We start from the raw sequence: 26,663 nt of genomic DNA, 5'->3' as shown, positions 1-26,663 counted from the left end.
TTTGAAATGTGAATTAAATAATCAATATGTGCATCACTGCACTGATTGTAATCAATGTTTTACATGATAAAAATAAGGCCAAGTTGAAACAACATCAGTCTTTTATTTTGTTTAGTTTCACTACAGCGGGCATCCAAATTTTGAGTACACATTCTTCAGTTCTTCTATACCCAAACAGGAATCTTGGTAATTACCATTCTGGCACTCTGTGTCTGTGGGCCAGTACTCGATCCAGGTTCTCTCACCAAGAATATACCGGTACCTGAGCAGAACAAAGTGAAAAGCACATTCAGCCTTCATTCTGCCAAGTGCTCTACAGTCTATATAACATGTTAAAAGGAAATCATCATAAAAAAGGATTAGAAATATCATTGCATCCTGTACAATAGGAGCTTTATCACTATGATCAGTTTAAAACATGCCTCTGTCTTAGGTATTTAGCACAAACGGTGCAAAGGTGAAAACAGGTTGGCGTGTCATTTAAATGAGGAAGTGCAAAAGCAGTTGTTGGTGTTTTTGTGAAAAATTGGGTCTTCGACTCGTGCAGAAAATGGACCTACACACACACACACACACACACACACACGCAGAAAAAAACTCACGATTGATTCCCGGGATCTAGGTAAATGTCTTTGGATGTGCCCATGATTAGGTAGGTGTTGCTCTTTCTCAGATTGAGAGCCTCTCTGCAGTGCTGATAACTGAGAAATGTGCGCACTTTATCTTCTGGACCCACATCAGCAGTTCCTGCAGTTAAAATATAAAGTGGAAGAAGAGAACACAGAAGAGAAATCAAGAACGGAATAACAAGATGCTATATAAAGGAGCATTAGTATTGCACTCCAAAACACACTGTCCATCAAATCATCATAATGATGATAATAATAATACCTTTCTTTATAAAGCACTTTTCAAATCAATAGTTACAAAGTGCTTCACAAACGAGGACAATAAAAGAATTGGAACAAATACAAATACAAACTAACAGTGGACAGGTAAAATACCACAGTTAAAAGTCATGATAAAAGTAAACACATTAAAGAACCGATAGAATTAGTAAGGAATACAATAACGGTAAGAAGAGGCCACAAAGTAAAATAATTTTCTCATCGAAGTTCCTCAGCTAAGCTATTCCAAAGAGTTGGAGTCCTAACAGTAAAGGCCCATGTCACCCCTAGTCTGCAAGTTTGATCGGGGAGTTGCTACCAAGGCCTTAAACTATGAGCTGGGAGGCAAAGATTTAGAAGCTCAGTCAGGTAGCTCGGTACTGCACCACACAGGGCCTTAAATTAATTCTAAAACAGACAGGCAGCCAGTAAAGGGAAACTAAAACAGGACAGATATGGTCATGCTTCTCAGATTTGGTAAAGAGTCTGAAAGCTGCGTTTTGGACACAGTGAAGCTGTGCAATCACGTTTTTTTTTTCTGATGTAAATACACTTTGACTCAAGGCATGAATAACTCTTTGAAGATCATTCAAAGTAATACAAGATTTAATTCTGGAGATATGTCTTAAGGGGAAAAAACAGGATTGAGCTCGGTGGTGAGGTTCTGATCTAAAATAACTCCAAGGATCTTGACGGTGACACCGCATGCAGAGAAAAACTTGGCCATAACTGCTCCAGGGACGTAATGAGAATTTCTGTTTTGGAGGAGATTAGCTGAAGGATAGTGTCTGCAATCCGATCCTCCACCGCAGCTTTGCAAGTATACAGACAAGATAACTAAGCTGAGTCAGCAAGTTATCAAAAAAAGTACAGATGAGTATCGTCTGCATTGCAATGAAAGGAAACATCAAACTGTATGTTGTTTACATAAATGGTAATGATTTTTTTCTGCCTGACTATAAACACAATCTGGAAAATTGTTACTTCATTTTAAAACCTATTAAAACATATTACTGCAGAGTAAATTAAAGGTCAGGCAGCTCAAATGAGATAAATACACAACATTCTTACTGACCTCATATGTTCAACAGTAATATACTGTAACTTCCTCTACCCATAACACCACTATATTCATAGACATAGATTGTGTCTAACTTATATATATATGACCATAAGAGATTAACACCCACCTTCCTTAAGGACTGTTATTATGCGCATTTTGTAAATGTCAGTGGACAAACCGTCTTTAATGTCTTCCACTTCTACTTTGTAAACTGTGAAAAGACAGGTTGCAGATTGTTAGTTCACATGTGTGCTTTCTTACTCCATTCACACACACGCACACACACACGCACACACACGCACACACACGCACACACGCACACGCACGCACACACACACACACACACACTTACCAAAATCTATTTTGCCCTCATCTGTGATTTCACAGGCCTTACTAATGCGTTCCCCATCTTTGATGTCTTTATTTTTCTGCAGACTGCATTTCTCTGGAAATACAGAGTGGGCGCAAAGTAAATGGTTATCTGACAACTCAAATTAATGATTTTATTGTCACAGATATATCAGTATATTAAAAATAAAAAGTCATATTGGCATATATCAGACAATATATATTGCCAATATAAAATTCTCTTTATATGATGCAGAATATGATGCAGAAAAAAAGATGCTTGGGGTCATTTGTGTTCTTTTTATATTCATAGTTATCAATAATTATTACATACAGTGATGGTTACCGTTTCATTGCACTAATGTAATTTTAGACAAATAAAAAGGTTGTTTATCAAAGGTGATGCATGCGTGAGGACACTACTATTCTGTTAAATTGTTGTCACGACTACAAGCCCTGGATCTCCACTGACCCAGGTAACTAAAATGAAGCAAAATACAATGCTTGAAATAGAAAAAAACTCAATTAAAGGTGATAGATTTTTTTAAATATATTAAAGAAATCAAAGCTATTAAATACCTTTCTTACAGTAAAGGTAGGAACTATAATTGATTACTTCCATCCTTGCTTTTTTTTTTTTTTTTTTTTTTTTTTTTCACAATACACACCATTAGTAAAGGCATGATTTCCATCCTTGAAGCTGAATGTTAGTGTTTGTTTTTTTTTTTTATTTTGTAGAGTTTCAGATGTAATAAATATGTTTAAACAGGTAGTTTGAGTAATTTCGTTTTTACCTTCAGCACATGTACATTCATTATTGTTACCACAGAGCGTCAGCAGCTCTCCATCTCTCCTCTCAGGGTGGTAGAATTTCAAACAACGTTTCTCTGCAACAATAAAAACCGGTGGTAGCTATCAAATACTTTGTACTGAGGATCGTAGAAAATCAGCAAATATACATTAAACATCGTAAATGTATGTGTTCAAGGTAAATAGAAGTACCACTTAATTATTTTTGAACAGGCATTTGTTGGTATATGTTTGTCTGAGGTTGCATATGTTGTTACAGTTTACATCTCTAAGACTCACTGTTATTATATTCATAGACCGACACAGCAGCTGGTTGTAAGACGCCCACTTTCATGTCCTGATGGATCCTGAAAGAGATCTCCTCTGGCTGTACGTTAGAAATCTGTGGGGGTGTCCAACAAAGGTTAAGTTTCTTAGGGTGTGTGGAAGAGACAAAACACAACCTAAATGCACACACGCAATAGCAGAATTTCTTATCATTTAGAACAGGGGTCTGGTTTGAGGACGAATTTGTTATTGTTTTCATAAAAGAAGCTTATTCAGTTGGTTTGGGTGGAGCTCGGCTATGTGAATAAATGTTACCAAATATAAGTAGCTCTCGGACACTTTCATTTTGTAAAAGTTACTGCACTGTAGTTCCAATTAAAACTTTTTATGGTGCCTGAGCTCGAACACATAACCAGGTTGTTGTTTTTGCAAAGCAGGATTGCTGCTGAAAGTTTTTTTTTTTAATCAACACAAACAAGAACTATCCACAATGATAAATACCACCAGAGAAAAAAACAAAAATAATTAGGGTAGACTGATCCTTAAATAGCAGGTATCAGTAGAAATTAGGTCAAAGTTTTTTATATTTTAGGAAAGATCTTCGTAGTAGCTCTTTCTACCATCAACAGGCCGGATCACATCAACAAGAAGCACCACTGGAGCAGCATGAAGAATGAATGGAGCTTCAGTGTTCTAGTTAACATGTCTGAATCTAATGAAGGGAGCCACAAAGACATTCTTACCGTTTTCAGGTAAATGATGAGCGAGCCTTTCTCAGACAGAAATGTGTCCATATCATATTTGCTGATGGAGGAAGCATGTCCTTTAGACAACTACACACACACACACACACACACACACACACACACACACACACACACACACACACAGAGTTTAAAAGTTACAGTTCAAGATGTGTGTAAGATTGTCTGACCCTGTGTGTTTGTGTGCTCTTACTGATTCCATGTCATTTTTGTTAAAAGTGAAGCCAGTTGGCAAACCGATATCCAAGATTGACATGGTTGTGTTGCGCTCCTTGTCCTTGAAACTGCACACACGGATGATGGTATAATTAAAATGATGACACACAAGACAAACAATGGTTGAGAACAAACAACCTTTATACAGATTTAAAATGTTTTACATAATTTTAAACTATGGACAAACACAGGGTGAGACAGAGCTGGTAACAGGAGATTAGGGAAATTTAAATTGCATAACAGAAGGTAAGAAATGTAAGATTATAGAAAGAGAGCAAAATAAACAAGAGAAATACACAAACTAAATAAAAAATAGAGTGTGTGGAAGTGAAATAATGGAAGCTGTATCACCCATGTTATTGTACAACTTGTCAGTTTGAGTTCTTATTGGTACTTACAAAACCTTTATTTTCAGCTTGTAAATCTTCCTAGTCTCACCAATTTCCACTGCAAGAGCAAAATATTTGATGTTGTTTTTTTGTTTGTTTTTATTGGAACAGCAAAATGCAAACAATATAGATAAATATGAGCAAGCAAAAAATCACTACAACAAAAACAAGCAGCAAAAGAAAGAAAGGGATGGGGGAGTAAAATTACCTGGGAGGAGCTGCACAGTCAGGTTGAACATCTCACAGTCACTTTCCCTTTCTTTAGGAAGAGCGTAGAAAAGCGACACCATCTGTCAAATAGACAAAAACACATTTTCAAATTAAAGAACTGCCAAGGTGTCAAAGAAGGCTTAAGATATGACCTACATACATCTTTTATTATGAAATCTCAATTTGTTAAAATCACAATTTACCTTTCGAACACTACTGCTGTCGACTCCCACGCTTCAATAGACAGATGTAAGGACAATTGTAAACCTATTCTACATTCACTATACAGTATGTGTGCCTGCTTGATGTCTTTGTCCATTTTTACTGTGATGAGTACATGGTGTTGATGCATTGATCTGTTTCCATTATTAATGGCTAGAAAAATCAGTCACTGTGCTATCTTAACTTTTTTTTGTTGCTAATCTCAATCAGCTGCTGGAAAATACACCAAGAACCCACTGCAATTTGGTTTGTATCCATGGTAACCATCCAAGTTTAATACATATTTCAAATGGTGAGCTACAATTTCATTATTCACAGCTGCATTTTATCAAGCCATATTTGGTGCCAGAGTGCTTCACTGAACATCAATGTAGGCTAATACTAGTGATAGCTAAAGCAAACTGCAATTAGTAAAGCTAACAAACTAAGTACAATTTTGATGGCCTGGAATTCACTTTATTTTGAACTAAAATTGCTGTTTTAATGTAAAATATAACTTGTGACGTGAACAGAATGTGTAATATGTCACCAATATTATGAGGTACTATCAAAAGGTTCAGAAACTGTTCCTGTCGGGCACAAACTGAGAACAGCACAGTAATGTGCTTGAAGCAGGGGGAAGGCAGGACTTTCATGAGTAAGTATTTCAAGTTACGTCGCTTGATCAACATCAGCACCTGAGTTACACGTTTTTGTGATCAGAGGTACGTGCGGATTTGCAATTTCACCATGGATCTGAAACTGGAGCAGAACGCTCACTATAAATCACGTTGAGACCACTAAGGTGATGAAGCGCTATATAGTTGCAGGCCATTTATTTACCGTAGGCTTTCTGAAGTATTTAAAAGGTCTAAAGATTTGACACAAAATTTGATGTGCGCTCTTTGCTCAACTCTATGACAGTTCTACTGTTTTCACACAGCAGATTCAATATCTCAGAATTTAAACTGCAATGTGCATGTTCTGGTGTCTGCTAGGATCTGAAAATAAAAGCCAGTATGGTGGTAACATTGCCAGTACATTTACAATCTTCACTGCATAATGAAAACAGTTTTTAGTCTCATTTTGGGTTAAAAAAGGACACACAACAAATGATAAAATATCAAACAAAAAGGTGTTATACTTACCTTGAACGTAGCTTCTCCTGTTCCATTGGCTCTGACTTTTACATCCTTGTTTATGTGTTTGAACTGTTGAGATTTAAAAGGGGCAAACAAATATTTACATACGATGATGAGAATATTAGGAACTAACAAACACACAAGACTGATAGTCAGCTTGACTTTGAATCTGACTTTAGACGTGACAAATCCATAGAGAATCACAAGAACTCTGCAGCTCTATATTAGCTGTAAGATTTGCTCTCACCAAATCTTTTTCTAAGGAGGAAGATGTGTTCAGCCAGCACAGGAAGACACACTGACAAATGACTAGTTTGTCAGCAACGTTGCACACATGCAAAGCCCGGGTATTTCAGAAGTTTCTGGACACCAAACGCAAACTGGTTCTCTGTGCCTGCCGTTGTACATGTTTGACTTTGACTGAGTTGCATTGACTTTGCAGGTCCTGCCTGTATTTTACTAACTGGACTGTGTTGTGGAAAACTGCCTGTGATACTTACAACTTGAATAACACACAAAACAACCAAGTTGTTGGTTAAAAAAATACAATGAACACTATAGATACAGTTATGGTTCTGCCATTATGTAATCACTTGCTCCCCGTGTCTTAGTTTATTTCACTGTCTGCCTTTTCCCGCTTGTGTGATCGTCTGCCCCATTCATCTGTCCCTCATGGTTCTCCTCTCACTACTGTATTTAGTCCGTGTTGCTCTCTTTTGCTTTTCAGTTTGTCATTTAGTTCCGTGTCAGCTCCATGCCTCTTTTTATTTGTGTTTTTGACCTCTGTTTTTTAGACTCAATCCCTGTATTTTTGTTTGCCCGTGTTTTATTCATCTTGATCTAGTGATTTTGTTTGTAATAAGCCTCTAGGTTCTGGTGTGTTTGCACTTAGGTCCTCTCTCTATCTATGAAATAATGCAACAGAGACAGCAAGAAATTCTTCCACATGTCTCATAGGACAGAACAAAAACACATAAAAACAGAGAACAAAGAAAGTTAGTTTTATAGGTCAGCTTTGTATAGTTTGTGTGGTTCAACATCCAGGACCTCTTAAAAAAAACTAAAATGTCAGGACAGTAAACACACCTTTTAAGATCCTGACGCCTCCTTCTATGACTTCTCTATGATATCTTGTGAAGGGCTCACGATGTTCACCATACACACATTAAGCTAAGATGAAAGTCATGATACTAGAAACAATAGTTAGGTTAAAAAACAACAACTATATAAGCATTTAGTTACTAAAACGATGAATGAAAACATAAATAAATGATCATAGACCAGGAATAATATGGTGTGCATACAAAATGCTAAAACTGTATCTCCAGGTTTAAACAGATGACGGAGGTGCTGAAACATGAAAGACTAATTGGGTAATAAATTCTGCTCAGTATGGTCAGACATCAGATTAACGCAGCTTTAATGAGGCCCTCTGTGTTTGTGCTCTCACCTTAGATGTTCTCGTGGAATAGGGGTTTCCCTTGTTGAAGTTGTACAATACAGCCTTTGACCTGTCCGGGAAAAAGACGTCCACATCCAGATTATACTCTGGTTCTTCAGCATTGGCCCAGTACTCGGCTACAGCCTGGTACACCATAATCGTAGCCTGGAGAGAGAGACATGATCAAGAACAGGAGCCCATATTTCCAGACTAAAAGCAAAGCTGTGTTAAAAAGTGTTATTACAAAATTCTGTTACCTGAGTTGATCCATAGCCTCCGTCCACCTTCTGCTGTTGGTTGAGCCACCTCACAATAGGTTTGGCTTTCTCAAAGGCCTTTAATAGCAGAAAGCAAGAAGAGCTTTGTAAAATTATCTTAGTAACTGTAAAAGTCTGATCTCAGAAGCTTTTGGCAATCATTCTAACATCGCAACAATTACTTTAGGGTTATCGAACAATGGCACAAACAGAGAGCTGCCGTGTGTTCATAAAAGAGCAAATGAGTTTTAGGTTGAATAACCAAAACCAAATAACTATTTACCATTTACACTTCATGAAAGAAAAAATCCTGTGTCTTAGTAACATGAATTCCGTCTCTCTCGTATGTTCGTGTAGGTGCGACGCGCTCACCTTGGCCTTGACGAGAGCAAGAAGAGCATAAGCTGTGGCCTCCAGCGTGTGAATTCTTTCATCACGTACCGGCCAGTGGGATCCATCTGTGGAACACACACTTTATTTGAATACTCTGTATTTTTTAATCACATATTCTTCGTACGTGTATGTACTGCATAAAACCTTGTGAAGCAAAATTGTAGAGGATGTCCTGATTCAGTTTATCTTGATTGGCCAGGGCATTTGATGTCATGGCAACAGCATAAGAGTTGGTGAGGCTGGGCAGATGTCTCTCCAGGTAAGCCACCGCTTTGTTTATACTGCCTGGCAGACTCTGGACAAAAGGCACAGGCAGCTAATGAGAAGCACTAATAAATCCAAAAGCTTAATGAGACAAAGATACAGAGTCAAGGTCCAGCTGTCATGTTTGGGAGCTTTGAGGTAACTCGTCCTGATATCACGAAAAGTGATGTTCTATTCTCATTATGTGGAAATTTCTCTCTAGCCCCTCCCCTCAACAAGTCAACTCCATGCCAAAGCAGCAACTGACAGCTATATTTTAATGAACTAAGTGGAGTGTAACACATAGGACATGTGCATTTAAGAACGTGTCCAGGTGTTCAAGGTGGGTCATAGGTGTGTTCTAACTGGATATAAACCAATCAGAGCGTTATCTCCCTTTAAAAGCTGCTATTATAATGGCAGATTTTCCAAGTAGTGGGAAAGAAGGAATTTCTGCAGAGGAAACAGGTCTCCTCACCCGCAAATGAAGCAGACTCATGGACACAATACTAAACTGTTACATTGGATTTTTAATCTTATGCGTTTTTGTGCGCCGCTTTTTTAAAATGACCATCTTAACAATGCGCCTTTAAAACAACAGTAAAATACTGCATCTTCAGACCAGACGTTCAGGTTGATTATTCCAATGTACACATCTGTATACTGTACTTTGTATCTGTCCTGAGGATGAAATATAAAGAAGAAGGTAGGAGGGAGATCAATGTATGCAGGCGATGTACTCACCGTAACAGTGTTCTTACATATTTCGCGTGACTCCTGCATGGCTATCAGGCAGAAGGCCGTCATGGAGGCATGTGAATCTGTGCCTAGCACATCACTCTGCACATGAACACACACATATAAAAAGGTGATTTTTAAGAACCAGGTTTAAGAATTGGCATTACTGAAATCAATGCACTGACCCTCATTTCTCTATCGTACACGTATCCAACTTCTTTAAACAAGCCGTCGGGTTGCTGCGTCTTGAGAATGAGAAACTTGATGGCGTCACAGATCACGTTGCTTTGCACAGCCACCAAATTATTGGCCATGGAAAACACTTTGGCAACATAGGCTGTCAGCCTTTATGGACAAGAAGAGAGATGGTAAATAGTTTTGCATTTGCTTTATGTTATTTATTCATTTGATCATAAAATACAATAAACTACAATCCAATAACTAACCAGTATTTAGAATGGGACTTAAAGGATTGTGTGTAAGTGGTGCCTCACCAGGTGCTGCCTTCGCCCCAGGATTGAAACACAGCAAAAGACCCATCCTCTTTACGGTATGCATTCTGAGTGGCATAGCCTGGACAAAATCAAACACACCAACATTTTACTGACTGCCGTTCAATTCTCTGCTGATGTATTTGAGAAAACCTTTTTCAATGTGTCGGAGAGCATCTCTTTTAGCCTACCTGTTGCTATGTGTTTTAGGGCTTCGTCACGTTTGTCAGCGCCTACAGCTTCCCACTGGTTGGTCTTATCCAAATACGTAGCTGCAATGACAGGCAGGGTCATGGCGGCCATGTTCTGCTCTCCACAGCCTCCGGGCTGGCGGATCAGAGTACCCATAGATTTTCCACTGATGCCGTTCTCCACGAGAAAACTTATCTGCTCTCTTCCTGTATGGACAAGGAAAAAAGTCCACACAACCACTTAGTGGGTCATTTTCAACTGCAAAGGCAAGACTTCCATGGCAGCAACAACAACGTACAGTGCAAAAGGAAATTTCCCAGACACTCTGTCACCCCTAAATAGCATAATAGGTGAGTGTGGCATACTTGTTGTTCTGGGTTTGTACCCTCATGGTTGAAATGCACTTATTGTAAATCACTTTGGATAAAAGCATCAGTTAAATGAAATGTAATGTAATGTAGTACTGTACACGCAGCTGCAATGCAATGGTGAGTCGACTTGTTTGCACATTTTGTAAAGATGTATGTGGAGAGCTGTGGATAAGGATGTTTTCTTTTTTAATTTTGAGCTTGTGTTTCCCAATCTGCAGTCCCTGTGGATAATTTTACACTTGGCATGTAGCAGCCGGTGGCCTTCTGTGCTTCTTAAAACGGCATCAGACAAATAATCCGTTTACCAACCTTGAGAGCGAATACTGTAAGACAAACACACCTTCCAGTATTTGCAGTGATAGCATTATTGTGCAGATGGAAACATGCTGCCGCCTCTGAAAATATTCAGATCCCTTCCATTTATGCACACCTTTCTTGGACTGTAGTGTAAATTGTTGGACCTTAAAAACAGTGGTGGGCAACTTTCTAAACTACGTCTAGTTAGCCAAAACTAACTAAAGTTTGAGACACATCTCAAGGACAGTTAAAGCAATAAGATGGAATAATAACAGTCACTTCAGAAAGTATTTAGACCCTGTAATTTTTTGTGCACTTTATTATGTTTTTGATTTAATTGTAAATGGGTGTACAAATTTATAAATGAGACATTTCAGTTTTATTTTTAATAAATTTGCAAAACAATTTGAAAACATTTAAAAAAATTTCTCATCATGGGTTACTGAGTGTAGATCTGTGAACTAAAAATTCAAGTTTTATTCATTTAAAATTCAATTTCAAATGCAAAAAAATGTGCAAAATTGAGGGGTCTGATTACTTTCTGATGTGCATGACTAATTGAACACAATATTTGTATTCCCTGAATCATAGTCATTCCACTAAAAACATTCGTTGTGTGATATATATATATATATATATTTTTTTTTTATTATTTTTTTTATTTTATATATTTCTGGAAAATATTCCCCCTGATCTCACCTGTCATAAAGATTTGTGTGCTCATTGGTGAGTTTGGAACTGCATCTTCTAAACTAATTTGACTGTTGATCATTTCCACTTGTACACCATCTAAGGAAAGAGACAGTAAAGCAAGTTAAGTGTTTTGAAAATAGAAAAACAGATATTATTAGTTTTTGGCTTATTGCAGCTACTTCAACAGGACGCTTACCTGCACCTCCTTTCCTAGCAGGGTCCAGTGTGACAGTCTTTGGAATACGCATCAGTTCACCTTCAGGCTGAAAAAAACAGACGTTAAAAAACAGTGCGTCTTTCACAGTGTGTTTTAACCTTATTTCAAATGAAATTTGAAAACTGGATAAAAACTGAGACAAGCAAGTCTGATGTGTTTGTAAATGGATATTAAGTGGCCATGCAACACGTTTCTCAGGCAGTTACTGGACTGCGATGAAAGTGTAAAGTTGAATGCTTATTACTTTAGACGCAGGTTGAACTTTTTGAACTGAGAACAGTTCTATTAGTCTCTTACCACCACCCGCAGCTTCTTTGTGATTCCGTCGTTGAGGTGAGAGTTCATAACAGCTGCTTTGACTTCAATGGGTAATTCTCCATCCTTCATGGGAATAATGATGAACGGTACAGATCGTGTGGTTTGCTTTCCAACGTTGACTTTCTGATAATGCCATCCCTTCTTATAAGCTGCGCTGCACACGTCCTTGACCTCTTTCAGAGCCACACGCACCTGAATATGGGTTCAAAGAAAGAGTCTGACATTTTGACTTAGACAAATTTTAAGGCAAAATGAGTGGAAAATATATTAAATGGACAACTAAGTGGTTCAGTGAATATGACAATGATGTGAATCACATTCAGTCCCAAAATAAGTATATAAAAAAAGTTAAGTTTAGGTAATTAATGATGCGGTCTATTTAGAAATAATAAATTGTCCTCAAGAGGAAACTGTTACCAATGAGACTGGCTATGTTAATAACTGTATTGTCTTATGGGTTTAAGATCTCCAGGTCAGATGAAAAGTCTCTTACTGCCAGTTCAGATCAAAGATTTGCAACAAGATGATTTGAAACTTGCAACTTCTTGCAATTTTCCATTCGGCAACTCTCTGAAAGATGCCAGTTTACATCAAAGCAAAGAGATGAGATAGTGTAACATCTTTACATTAACAATTCTCTGTATTTGTCTTTGCTTTGCTGGCTTTTCAGGAGTTTTCGTCACTAGATATAATTTTGAATGTTCAAAAAACATAAATGAGGATTGTGACTGAGTTATTTGCAACAGCTGCAGTTTTAGTCATGATGAAACTGTGAAAACATAAAAATACGAGAGGGTAGAGAATAAAAAAAACACCCATAGGTGCTTCAAAGAAATATCCAGGTGACTCATTCAAATTTGTGCTGTGGACATGAGAACCTGAACCTTTTTACAGAGTAGTTCTGTCGTAGAAGTTGGTGTCAGAAAACTATCGGGCCTTGCAGTCAACTTAATAAGCTGAGTCACAGGCGACACCATCAGGCAGTCCAGTTCGCACTGCTGCAACTTTTCCCTGAACAGTTCTCAAACAGACTTTAAACAAAGTCGCAGTATAGACTCACATTGTTTTTAGTTAAGGGATTGCATATTATATAATGCATACCCTTTTCTGGGATCCACTAATGGATATTGGTGAATGAAAAAGTTCAGATACTGCTCCTGTTGCACGCAAATGTAGCATAGCACTGTAATGTTCACGGAGCACCCTGAACCATTCGGGTTGGAATAGCCCCAACTCACAGTGATAGTTCTGGAGCTGTAGTTGTGGAGGATCGCCTTAATCTCCAGCTGCTCTCCACGGACAGCAGAGTACGGCAGCCTGAGGTCAATGAAGAATTGCATGCGGACAGGGACCTCTAATGGTTTAGCCACACAGATACCTGCAACATAAAACAACAGTAAAGAAAGGAGGGGAAGACGACGGTGACATGGATAAATAATTTTAGTGTTTAAAATCCAAATGCTTTATCCAGAACCTGACCAATCTTCAGTATTTTACTGTCGCAGTCTCCTGAAAGCTTTGAAAGTTTCATGCAGTCAGTTGTCCTGCCTGAGTAGCCCCTGCTCGAGCTGGCGATGTGCATGCAGTGTTTGAAATCGAATCACATTTTCTCATCTCTCTATTTGTATGCGTTATATATTGTAAAAAAAAAAAAAAAAAAAAAAAAAATGCATGCGTGCAGTTTCACCTTTTTTGATGGACTGATATATTAATCAAATAAAAATACCAAAGGACCGGGACAGAATCACACCATTATTATTGCAGTTATCTCACCAGAAGAAAACCCTTCAAACTACATTTAATGTAAAGACAAAGAATGACAATAGTAGAGAGACAATCCTTACCGCGAGTACTTGACAGACTGATGCCGATGAATTTCCAGGTGGTGATTGAGTCTGGCAAAGAAGCCTCTTTCACAAGTGATGTGGACTCACTGAAAGAAAGAACAAAGTGCTATAAGTTTTAAGAGCAAAAGAATATTCAGAGAAATTTTAATGGTTGTATGATTTTTGTTTTGGTGCGTTGTTTTCTATTGCTGTCCTTACCAGTTAGGTGTTTCCGTAGGGCAAGCGCTCAGGGTGATATCTGACCAGAGCCAACTTTCAGGGAAATTGGTGCGAGAAGTAATATCATAGCTGTCCTTATAACCAGTATCCTCCTCACCTGAAGAAGACAATGAAAAGGTTACTATTTTCAATCAGTGTTGTTTTCTAAAGTATAATCTGAATCTAACCACCCATCCTTTCTTTCCATCTCTTACTGCGAGCCAGTATTAAGATGTCCTTCTTCCTCTGTGCTTGCTGTCTTTCCATCTCTGTGCAGCAGTGCAGAAAGGCCGCCACGCAGTCTGGACCGTCCACAATGTACTCGCTGCGCCTCACGCAGGTGTATGAAACGGGGACTTCCCTCATGCCATCCAAACAGCACTCACTTTGCAGTTTGTCTTTATACTGACTCACTGGAAGGAAAGGTGGTTGTGTGTGAAAGACAGGTGACACTTACATTTATGCATTGGTAAAGTACAAATAGACTAGAATATTTAGAGATGTAAATACTTTTTTTTAAACGTAGCACACGTCTTGAATGCAGACAGAAACACAAAATAAAACTTTTCACTTATAATAAGACATTTGTAATAGTCCTTGTGTTGTTTAGCACCACAGAGGTTAACAAGTCCAGTTCTAACAAGCTTATTTCGACTAACAATACATATGGGTGACAGAAGTGAAATGTTACTGTCTCTGATGGAAAAACTACGAAACATTTTTCTGTTGCAACTTTTCAAAACAAAACAATTGGTCCAGAAAATAAGGATAATGAAATCAGGTTCAGAAATATTGGATTTGTAGTAATTTCACACAGTTGTCACAGTTCACCTCTGAGTCCTGCTTTGTTTTCATGTTTTACCCAAACAAAGTCAATGTGGAAGTGCCTTAAAGTGAAATACCACAGAGAGCCGGTAGAGGCTGGCTAAAAAAACAAACAAAAAAAACTTTGCCTCCAATTGACTCCCATTCAAAAAGTGTCAACTTGTGTCATGAACTACAAGGTCAATAAAAATTTTCCACAAGCCATCATGCTCTCATTAATTAAATGTACCTGTTATATAGTATAAGTGTTCTGGTAGTGGATCAGAAAATAATTCCATAATTAATTAGATGTTAGGCGTCACAGAGAGGTATGTTTGGGGGCTTGGCTGGTTTGTTTGACATTACTGGGAAGAAGCCATTCAAATGGGGTCACTTCTGGCTCCAAAAAAACCCCAAACAAGTTGGTTTTGTTTGCCTGCCAACCTGCATGTAAGCTTCTGTATTAATCCATAAACCACCATAAAACTGCTCTTGCATGCCTGGTCACAGTCTGCACATGAATCCTCCTCCTTACTCTCTAGACACACAACTGTGACAACTATACATTTGCATATAGCAAATCATCTGAACATGAAAGTTAGCTCAAACAATCTGACCAGCACACAGTCATGACAGCTAAGAGGTCTTATGGCTGTATCCTTAAAACATTTTAAGGACTTGTAGCTGTCATACAGAAGTTCAGTGATTGTGTGGATGTTGGGTAATTGGAGCTGTGATTCTTACCCAGGCTGGTTCTGACTTCCATTATAGTGGTGTCTCGTTTCTTCCTGCTGGGGGTATGACACTTAAAATCTGGAAAGGCAAAAAATTACAGTCTCTAAAACACAACACAGAAAGTATCAAACATGTCTGGATGGCCAGGTGAAGTGACACTGTTCAAATTAGAAATACCCGCCACATAATATATGTAGATTTATATGTGTTCACATGCTTGGCCTATAAAGTTGATTGACAGAAGCCAGTGTGTTATAATCATTGACTGTATACAAAAGTAAACGTAGCTTCTGGGTCTGGAAAATGAGGCCGATGCAGAAGGGCCTAAAGCTCCAATACCACCAAAGGCCACTACAGGTTGGCTCCAAAAAGCCTCCGGCTCCATAGACTCCCATAAACTTATTTTATTTTAGTCTTGTTAGCTAAAGTTGCTCCTTCTTATAAGTTTGATTTTGCTGTAAATAAGCTACACATTCCAAAACATCATCAACCTCACAGCAACAATCACATCAGTTTCAAGGTGGACACCCAAGATTATTGTTACCAGTTGAGTATCCAACGAGATGTGAAATATGGTCTCAATCTCCTCTTCAGTTATGGTTATGGTTTTGAATATTGGCCTGGAGTGTTTTTACAGGACTATTTCACAATCCTATTAGACATTTGTGTGAAATGTTTGTAAGAATAATCAATCAACAAAATCAAATCAGTTTAGTGAATGTTTGTGCCATGCGTTCCTGAGATATCACGTTTAAAAGAATGGGATGGACATGAAATAACAGTGACCTTGACCTTTGATCCCCAACATCTAAGCACTTCATCCTTGAGCCAAATGAATGTTTATGCCAAATTTAAAGAAGTTCCCTCCCAGCAGTTCCGAGATATTGCATTCGTGAGTTTGGGAAGAGTATCTTTGGTGGAGCGTTTGCTTGTTTGACAAGTGACAAAGCAAATTCAGTTGTGTGTAGGGAGGCTGTGGTTTAGATGGTTGCCTACTCATCGTAAGGTTGGTGGTTCAATACCCACTTGCACCTTGGGCAAGACATTGAACCCCAAGTTGCTCCCGATGGCACACAAGCACCTTCCACGGCCGCTCTGTTTCCACTGATGTGTGAGCGTGTGTGGTGCTATATAAGTGCAGACCATTTACTCAGAGAGTGACAGTTGGAGAAAGTCTCAGTGAAGAGTGAAGTGGTGTCACCTGTCCTGGACGGTGTCCCAGAAGCGGTGTTGGTCTCAAACACCAGACCAGCATCGTAGAACACATTCATACTGTCCTTCCCTCCACCTGGTGTGCAGCCCGTGTCGTACTTCTCTACGATGTCCCAAACCTGAGGAGTGGAAGTAATTCAAATATACGAATACAAATACATCAAATATTTTGAAAAATAGAATAAAGGAAATGCCTTTTTCTGTGTCAGGCGGTGCTTATTGTTCAGGACGTAGATGCCTTTGTCAACTGCCACCAGTCCCACTTTGGCTTCTGGATATCCTGTGATTTTCAGATTCAACATTGCGCGAGGACTGTAGGAAAAGTCATTATTTACTGCTTCCAATTTCAGCTAAAGAAGGAAGAAGGAGTGGATTTGTGTTAGCTAAAGCATTTACATAAATCTATGCATGTGCTTACATCTTTACCAATATATGTGTAAGTGTTTTGTAATTGTAATCTAATTACCGATCCCAAGCAGGTGTCTTGCACATCCACCCAAACAGAGTCTGATACCACTTCATTCGCATTTGGATGGTAGTAGGCTATGACGCGGAACGACGGCATCATTTCTCTGGTAATGGTTTCCAGCAGGGAAATCAGAATCTCTGTTCTCACCTTGTACCGGCCATATTTCACCAGCTGACCTCTGCTCAAGATCTGGGGAAAGAGATTTATACATCAACACTTGTCCAGCCTAATATACAGAGTGATGAAACAAAACAAAAAAATGCATGTCCACAACCACACACATGCACAGGTGCAAAATATCTCTCACCAGGTATGTGATGTCGGTTTGTTTATTTTCCGGACTGTAGAGGTTGATATCAATTGTCAGGCTTTGTCCGAATTTCAGCTCGCCTGTACGAATGCCTGCAATTGCAACTTCCCATAATTAGGGCTCAGCCTATATACAAGTGTCTCACCCATGACACTGTCACCACCATTACCAGTGAGTTTATCATCTGATTTCATCTCAGGATCCTCCTCACCTATGTGGATGTAATTGTCTCCTTTAGTGGTGAATGGGTAAGCTATCATGTTGGCTGAGGTTTGTCTTTCAGGTGAGATCCCAGGATCATTGGTTTTTGCCTGTAATTAAAAGCACACAGGTGAGCATACACAACAACAAAAAAAGTAAGACCTATAAAGCATCAAGTCTTTCCAGTTCTACCCTGTTGTTACAGAGAGTCGAAAAAGATGACTTGGTCACGACATATGCATCACTCTCGAAATAGAACTTGAAATATGAGGATAATCTTTTCTTACCTACAATTAGATAAAGTTGTAGCCATGACAGCAGATAATGATTAAAATATGGACGTTGCCACAAATTCCAAAACGTGGATGTTTCACACATCTTCAATCCGACAGCACAGAAGATTTTTACAATCACCACAGTTTCAAGGTGGTCACCCAAGGTCACCAATTCAGCACACGCCTAAAGACTAAATGTGGTCACAATCTCCCACTCCGTCCTGAGTTTTGGCACCACATTCACAAGATTGGTACAGACATGAGATAACAGTGACCTTTGACCACCAAAATCTTATAAGTTCATCCTTGGGACCAAGTGAGCATTTGTGCCAAATTTAAAGAAAGTCCCTCGGGCCATTTCTGAGGTTCACAACAGACATGAGGTCAGAGTGATCTTCACAAGATTGGGACGGACATGAGACAACAGTGACCTTTAACCACGAATATCTAATCAGAACATTCTTTGGATCAAGTGAGAGTTTGTTTGAAAGAAATTCAATCAAAGCGTTGTTGAGATATTGCAATTATGAGATTAGGATAACCCCCCCCCAAAAAAATAATGCTTACACCTGGCTGTCACGGAGCCATATACACCAAAATACGCAACACCAGTGAGATGAGAACACAGGAGACAATGCCTTGATTATGTTCAATGAAGCAAAAGATTAAATGACAATCAAAATAATCTGAAGACATACTGTAATAGTGAAGGGTTCGTTGAGCCCCTGTGCACTGACGAAAACCTTTGCGATGCCATTGTCATCAGTTTGGCCTGGCTTCTCACCAGGATTGACCACCACTTGAACCTGTTTCGCCGGACTGTCATCAGGATACAGAACTTCAATCTGCCTCCGAAAAAAAAGCACATTAAAGATGATTTAGACCCGTTTAGAACTATTGTGAAAATAATTAAATCATCTGTAAACTGCAGGAGCTCCATAACAAACGTTTTGACTAAGATAATAAGGAATGACCCAGTATGCGCATCATTTTTAAGGAGACAGTCATCAGATGTTTATCCCACCCTGATTTAACGAGCGTGGATCAATAAGTTCAGAGAGACTGCTCCTGTTGCGCGCGAACGATGCGTAGCACTGTGACGTGAACAGAGCAGGTGGAAGGTATAACCTTAATGAGTAAGTGTTAGAAATTCCGTCGCTTGATTATCATCGGTTCCCCAGTTGTACACGATTTTGTGAGCGCTGGTCCGTTCGCACGCGGATTTCTCCGTGGACATGACCAGATTGTGCACATCAAATTTTGTGTCTCTAGAAATCTGCAACGGAGACCCTTAAATGCTTCAGGGAGCCTACGGCAATGACGCAATGAGCCGGGCAAGGTGCTTTGAGCGACAGTTGTGTTTCCGAGGGGCGGAAGTTCACTGTTCAAAACCGGGAAATGCGCATCAGATCAGGTCTGCAAACAGGCGGGTTTTCTTTGACATTCACTGGGCTCCACAAAGTGAATTTGTCCCCGAGGGTCAGACTGTCAACACCGAGTTCTACCGTGATGTTCTGAGGCGTCTGAGTGGAAACATTCAGTGCAAATGACTTGAACTGTGGTGCGATGGCACTTGGGTTCTCCAATATGATGATGAAAACGCACAAGTTTCTCACCCACAACAACACAATCATCGCTCCTCACCACCACCTCTCACTGGATTTTGCTCCCTGCCACTTCTTTCTGTTCACCAATAAGTTGTCACAAACTCTGATCTGACCACTGCTCGCAAAAATGTCGGGTGCTGATTTTGATCAAGCGACGAAAGTTGGAGTATTTACTCACAAAGTTTACATCATGTCACGATGCTTCGCTCTGTTGGCATGCAACAGGAGCAGTCTCAGAACTTTGTGATCCACCCTCAAGACCCTTGATGGAAATGTAAATTAGTACTTTACCACTACTTCAAAGGACACAACTGGTTTGAAATATTTGGCTGTTTTCTTGAAGGAGATGGTGTAGGGTGATTTGACAATCTGGATATCTCTCAATTGTGCCTCCACCATTTCGCTGCCTGTATGTGACACATGCACATCGCAATCATGTAAAAAAAACAAAAAACAGTTCAACCCACAAAAATGGGTCCTTTCCTAAAACACAATTCAAGTCTTTTATATTTATCTAACCAGGAAAAGTCAGCAAAGATGAACATCACATAAGGTCCAATAAAATATGAAATGGACTTCACATATCCAATAAAAAAAAAACAAAGATGCTAATGTCAACACTCAATACTAGTTATTACTAGATACTCAGCAGAATCGATATGATTCCCACATGACGTGACGCTTTACACGTGAAAACACTCAGTCTCTGTTTCTTACCGCTCTCTGTCAGCACACTCACAGCTACATATATGGAGCTCCCGTCAAGTACGGTGATGTCTGTGAAGATGTCTGTGATGTGCTCCTTCATCAGGATGACTGCTCCATTACCTTTCATGATCTGATGTGACATAATGCAAAAATGGGTTAGTTAGTGAGTCCTTTTTCTGAAGACGTGAATTCTTATTTCAGTTGAAGAGAATTTAACAGACATGGGGAGAAGAGTAACATCTCTGACATGTTTCTAAGTCTTTCAGAGGTTTTTTTTTAGCACATTGTAGAACGAATCTGAGTTACGATCTGAGTAGTCGGTCAAGAGAATTGTCTGAAGTCCAGCGGCGGGTAGAAAGCTAGTTCGCAGGATATCAATAGTACCCCAGGCACAGAGGACAGTGGTGCACACACTGAAGAGGGGGATGTGAATGGGACATAACAGGCAGATGGCCCACAGCAGATGAGAGTAAAGTGTGGCAGCCAGTGAAAATAGATTGGAATAGATCAAGGAAAATCCCATTTCCCATCCTGTGGCCTTACCCCTCATTTAGGAGAGGCTCTACTGGGTAGTGGCCCTTCAGAGTGGAGCTAGAAGGGGCGGGGCTTAAAATTCAATTAAAATAAGGAAATGGGACACCACTCTTTTGTGCAAACAGTAGCTGCAATTCTCCTGAATTAATTATTCATAAGTTTGTATGTCTCAGAAATTGTATTATTACATTTATGGAAATATACAGTATGATGACAAAATCATGTATCTAAGAGAATCAGTTATTAATGCTCACAAACAAGACTTCATTAAATCTGTTTGACCCAGAAATAGCGTTATTATCCCAAAGCTGCAATTTCAGATAAAAAATCTTATAAAAAAAAAATCTTATTTCATGGACTATTTTTCATGTTACGCCGCTTCCGTTTGCAAAGCATTTTTCTACCACTCTTGTCTACCATTTGGAGTTCAAATCTGAAATCACTCCGTTTGGAGGGACACTCGGAGGGCTCGATGAACTACCCCTCGATCCCGAAAAGAAGCGGGACACCCGACCCTACACGGGCACGAGCAAAATGGAGTGGTAAGGCCAAGTGGTGGATTTGGGAATGGCCCTTAGTGGGGGTGTTAGAGATTTAAAGTTACAGCAATTAGAAGATGTTATTTACCAATGTTGTAAGAGATAAAGGGCGAAAGATAAAAGTAACACACACACAAGAGGGAACGATCAACTGGCAGACAGATGCATTAAAAGTATAAACATGTGCTCACCGGCACTCTCTGAAGAGACTTTGGAAAGCTTGACTTTTTACCCTGCTGGATAACACCAAATACCACATAGGCTGTCCCATCCACCTCTTCACCAAACAGATACCTAAAACCACAAGTAAATGGTTAAACTAACTATGCAGAAAGACAGAGCAATACTAACTACTAATCTATGAATCAAACTCGGCCTTTCAATCCAAAAAACGAGAACCTTCACATACGTAGCTTTGATGTTGATGGTGAGCTGTTGGCTGTCCATGTAGAAGTAGGAGCTCACGGGTGACAGTTTAACCTCAAAACTGGGAAGCACTGTGAAATACAGTGCATTTAATTGTGTGTCCAATCAGGCGAAAAAGGGAAAGGGAAAGGGAAACTTTAAGATGGACGAACCATATTCTTTGACCTCAAACTCTGCAGCAAAGCTCTGCTGTGGGTTGTTGGGGAATTTCGCCACCACCTTCCACAGTCCAAAGCTACAACACACACACACACACACACACACACACACACACACACACACACACACACACACACACACACAAAAGACACATTACAACAATGACATGCCGGCGGACATAAAAGACACAGTTACATGTAAGTTTCAGAGCCATGTTGGGACACTGGGAAAAAAACCCACCTTACAATTTCAGGAAGTTGGTAATTTCCTGGGCAGATTCCTGACTGCAGTCTTAAAATGTCAGATTTGACAATGATGCCGTCAGGTGTCTAAAAAATGAACAACATTAAACAAATATTAAAAGTGAACATCACCAAATTTTAAATCTCTCCCCTATAGCAGAAAATCATACATGGAAAACTCTAACTTGAACACGTTTTGTGGCTACTATGTGGTATATTTTCTCATTGATTTAAGCCTTTTTTTGTGTAATTTACCTGTTTGCTGGGGTTTTTTTTAGGGATAAATCGTGTGCAACTTGTGCATGTGAGTATTTTCACCTGGCCTCTGCTGGATGAATGTTTTAGCTATGTTAGTTACATTACTCAGGTGTAATGTATGGTGATCGTACTTTGGAGCTCCTTCAAGAGACTTTGTACTCCCAGTGACACCTTTATAATACCAGTTATCAACTTGTGAAAAATACAGTACAATACCAAAATATCAATGGCAACTGAAGTATCGATGTTGGCGTCAATTCCCTTCTCCACGGGCTGCATGCCGGGAGTCACAGCAAACAACCTGTAGAAGACTGCCAGAGAGAGACAAACACAAAATCTCTGATCATTTACTTCATGTCTGCTGTCAACTGCCTGCCAGGCACAACATGTACAGCAACTAAACACCACACAGCTGACAGCAGCAGACGGCATGTTTCACATGACTGTGCTTGTAGTTTTAAAATACTGAGCAATGTTTAATATTTATGAAAAATAGATTATTTGACTTTGAAACAAAAAAACAACAACATAGCACCGCATCTTTTGTGATGCCTGTTATCACGTGGCCTAAATTTAATTCCGATTTCATCTACTAACAACTTAATAGAGTCCCTGTCAACTGAACAATTTTTTTTCTTTTTTAATAAATGTCACAAGATATATTGGTGAATTCTGGAAAAAAAAAAAAGAAAACTGGTTGCGTTAAGTTGAGAACATTTGTTAGCACACAAGAAAACAACATAAAGTTCAAAGATATACTTCGTGGTGGAGACGCACTTTTGAACATCTTGCTTTGATGAATTCAAAAGGAGCAGATGAAGTCATATTAAAATGACAATGATTTTATGAGCAGTGTTAATAATAAATGTAGGTGTATGCCTTCAACGAGCAGTGAAGTTACAGTTTACATCTGTAAAAACTTCATACTTCAGGTCACCAGCCTACTTACACGCTTTATAAAGAAGAGTGATATTTGTTTTTAATCATGTTTAATATAATTGTTTTTTTTTTTAAATGCTAAACTTCACAGGGTAAAATAGTCTGCGGTTGGAAACGACTCTATGTACACGTTTAAGGGTGTATCGTGTTTTAGTGACAAAATTTTTCACTGTTTGGTGCACGTCTATTCCCATTTATTGCTGTTTATTTGTATTATTGACTGAGAAGAATATTCATATAATAAAACTATTTACATTTTCTCTTTGTTTTCTGAAATGCTGTTGCACAGGAAAGATGGGTTTGTGTGTAGCAGCAGCGATGCAGCACCAGACTCACCATTGCTGTTGGGCGTATAGAGGGATTTGTCAGTCTGGATGAAGATGTAACCAGACTGAAAGGAGACTAACACAGTCTTCTCCAGCTCTCGGTCAGGAAATGTAGCTTGCAGGTAAACATACTGTTTCATATTGGGATTCTTATTGAAGTCATCAGCAGGGATCTGAGTATAAAGAGACACAGCGTGAACTGAAAGATGGCTGACAATTTTAAAATCTGCGAATCTACATATCTGCAAAATGAAAACAATTAGTGCCCCTCAGTGGTATTGCACTTTAAAGCACTTCTGCATTATCTTCGAGACTATGTTCGATTTTATGTACAGTCTGTGGTATGGACTGAAAACTGGGGACATCTGGTGGGCAGAAGGAGTAATGCATGGACAAAAACCAGCTCGGCTGAACTGACAATTTTATATGATCCCTACATAAAAAGGAAGAAACGTTATTTCCAGGCTTATTGTAATGTTTTTCTCTCCCAGCACTATCAAAACAGTACCAATAATAATACTAATAATAATAAGTTCTCTGTATCTAAACTTTGTTTTTCTATTTTCAAAAGTACTTTCTGTAAATATCTTGCGTAAGTAATTCTAAAATAAAGGACACAATAACTGATTTTACTGCAATATATATATATATATATAAAAATTAACAGAAAACAAAAAAAGAAAAAAAGTCTCCATTTGCAAATAAAATGACAGTACCTCATAATTATGTAAAAAGCTCCCAGCTGCTTTGGTAATCAAATTTAAAAACTTTAGATGATAAAAGTTTTAATATTATTTTCCAAAGCACAATCATTGCAAATTAAAGCATATGTATGCTAATAATTTAACTGGGTTCCATATTTGTTGATTATAAAAAGAAAGGGGAAAAAAAAAAAAGTTTCTTTCAAATGCTAATTTAAAAAAAACAGTGGGGTGAAAACATTTTTTTTTGCAATTGTATCAAATAGGAGTAAGAGCTCTGCAGTACCGTAATTTTTCCAAAGGCCTGGTAGTTGTTTTCGTCTGTAAGGGTCACAGTCGTGAATGCCAGCTGTCTGGTTTTGGTCGGAAAATTCTTCACGATGATTTCAACATTAATGTTTTGATTAACTGCACAATCTTGAATTTCTACGAAGATGTTTTCTGCTGTTCCTACTCGCAGTATGTTGGGGGCGGACATCACCTCCCTGGAGAGAGAGGACAGAGACAGAGATCACAGGGCTGCTTGTACAAAAAGAAAAATCAAACTGCTGAGGGATATTTGGCCTTTCGGACAAATTTTCTTAGGTTTTTATTTAGGTTTTTACTTAAGTAAAATGTGCATTATAACAAAATATAGGAAGTTCCCTCCATTTAGTATCCCTGTGAGGTTGTATCTATGCACAGTGGTGCTTTGAGCTAAAGGCAAGCACATCAGCATGCTTCCGTACTCTTTGTTTGCTCTCTGAGGTGCATTATGAAAGAAAAAAAATTAATAAAATGTGGTGAAAACTTGGAAAGCGAAGGGACAGAATGAAGATCATGATCCCCTTCTTTTTTTTTGTTGCATACAATCCATAATCAATTAATTGTGTTGGTCCAGTTGCAGCACTGGATCAACAAAACCTTTCATCATTTTTCTGGACTCTGCACAGTGGTCTGTTGTAACACAAACAACTGTGCAAACTCTAAACAACATTTACTGGCATTTGAAAGACCAAAGTACTTTGACTTATGTTCCACAAACAGAGATGACACTGTAGAGTTAAACAAATACTCCTGATATTCAACCTGTGTTTTTACTGTCAGTGATGGGAAAGTAAAGAATAATTAACTGATTGTTGTTTGTATTTCAATGTTGCGCCATTGCTGAAGTACAATTTTCAGAATACGGTAAAAATGTGATTAATAGAACCTGATACCGTCATCACACTGATGTATATCATAAGATTTAAAACACAACAGTAAATGACAAATCTTTTTTTCTTATTGACTTAAATAAAACATCTGAATTTGTAGGAGATCGTCAGTATTGAAAGTACTTAAAAAAAAAAGGTTCATCTTCATTTTACATGTCAATGAGACACAGAATAAGCTACTGTTAGTAAGAAATTACATTTAGCAATAATAAAGCATTTATTGTGAATACAGAATAATTCATTTGGTGGGATGAAAACTATTTGTCAGATGTGTGTCAGAGGAACCAGGAAAAGTAACTGTTTTTACAACCATAACAAAAACATCAGCGGAGAAGGGTCAATAATATTTTACCCCTTTTAACCTAAAATTTATTCTATACAAGCGTTCATGCTCAGGAAGGGTGTGTGAAGTTCAGGCAGGTCTACTTACAATGGAGATCCATCAGCCTGACAAATCAGAGAGGACAACACCTGCAGAAAGGCCAGCAGCAACAGCTGGATCCGACACACGCTCCGTCCTGATCCCATATCTGCTTTGAGTGGTCACTCTCGCTCTGTAACGCTCTTTTATCCACTTGCAGCAGCTTGCTCTTCCTGCAGCTTCCGTCTCATCCAATGGACAGCCTGGCACCGTTTCAAGTCTGTCTTATACCCACATGCACATATGTACAATAAAACTGTGGTGGAAGGACGTAACAAAACACTTTTTTCACAAGTAAATGTCGTGCATGCATCTTATGTTTCCTGTTACAATATTTTATATAATTTTTTGTTGATTACATTTTACATGACCAAAATAAGTGACTCAAAACAAAAGTTGTCATAAATGTAGTGGAGTATAAAGTACAGCACAAACTGAAAGAACGAAAATGCAAGTTTTAGGACTCAATTATTTTTCCACCACAGCTGTTCGTCATTAGATATCTTCCTGTACAACACTTCTATTGTAAAATCCACAGCCTTTAGTTTGCACAAATGTGTTTCAAATTTTACCTGAAGTTAACACGAGGCTTTAGCAGTCTTAGTTAA

At 38.7% G+C, this 26,663-nt stretch overlaps 1 protein-coding gene across 1 annotated transcript; it reads right to left on the bottom strand.

Annotated features, from left to right (window-relative positions):
* Positions 1 to 83: 83 nt before the first annotated feature.
* On the bottom strand, positions 84 to 26,162 carry LOC138209641 (complement C3-like). Its single transcript, XM_069168349.1, has 43 exons — positions 26,065 to 26,162; positions 24,725 to 24,923; positions 23,748 to 23,910; positions 22,689 to 22,783; positions 22,213 to 22,301; positions 21,966 to 22,048; positions 21,797 to 21,884; positions 21,579 to 21,681; positions 20,324 to 20,444; positions 19,898 to 20,013; positions 18,698 to 18,844; positions 17,735 to 17,834; positions 17,521 to 17,615; positions 17,211 to 17,402; positions 16,939 to 17,094; positions 16,734 to 16,863; positions 15,542 to 15,610; positions 14,209 to 14,406; positions 13,994 to 14,111; positions 13,793 to 13,881; positions 13,187 to 13,326; positions 11,928 to 12,140; positions 11,610 to 11,676; positions 11,420 to 11,509; positions 10,052 to 10,258; positions 9,864 to 9,942; positions 9,555 to 9,714; positions 9,376 to 9,471; positions 8,533 to 8,683; positions 8,368 to 8,453; positions 7,996 to 8,073; positions 7,748 to 7,903; positions 6,304 to 6,366; positions 4,953 to 5,034; positions 4,754 to 4,802; positions 4,333 to 4,423; positions 4,119 to 4,208; positions 3,388 to 3,490; positions 3,093 to 3,185; positions 2,303 to 2,395; positions 2,078 to 2,161; positions 603 to 747; positions 84 to 262 (listed from the first exon to the last, which is right to left on the bottom strand). Exons 1-43 carry the CDS (start codon positions 26,160 to 26,162, stop codon positions 121 to 123), a joined length of 5,007 nt encoding a protein of 1,668 aa, XP_069024450.1. The 3' UTR covers positions 84 to 120.
* Between the last annotated feature and the right edge of the window lie 501 nt (positions 26,163 to 26,663).

The sequence above is a fragment of the Embiotoca jacksoni genome, unplaced genomic scaffold, assembly GCF_022577435.1.
Source record: "Embiotoca jacksoni isolate LCO1_2020_lvr unplaced genomic scaffold, fEmbJac1.0.p SCAF_4, whole genome shotgun sequence".
NCBI lineage: Eukaryota > Metazoa > Chordata > Actinopteri > Embiotocidae > Embiotoca > Embiotoca jacksoni.
Note: the sequence above shows the minus strand (reverse complement) of the source record. Positions and strands in the feature narration are given on the sequence as shown.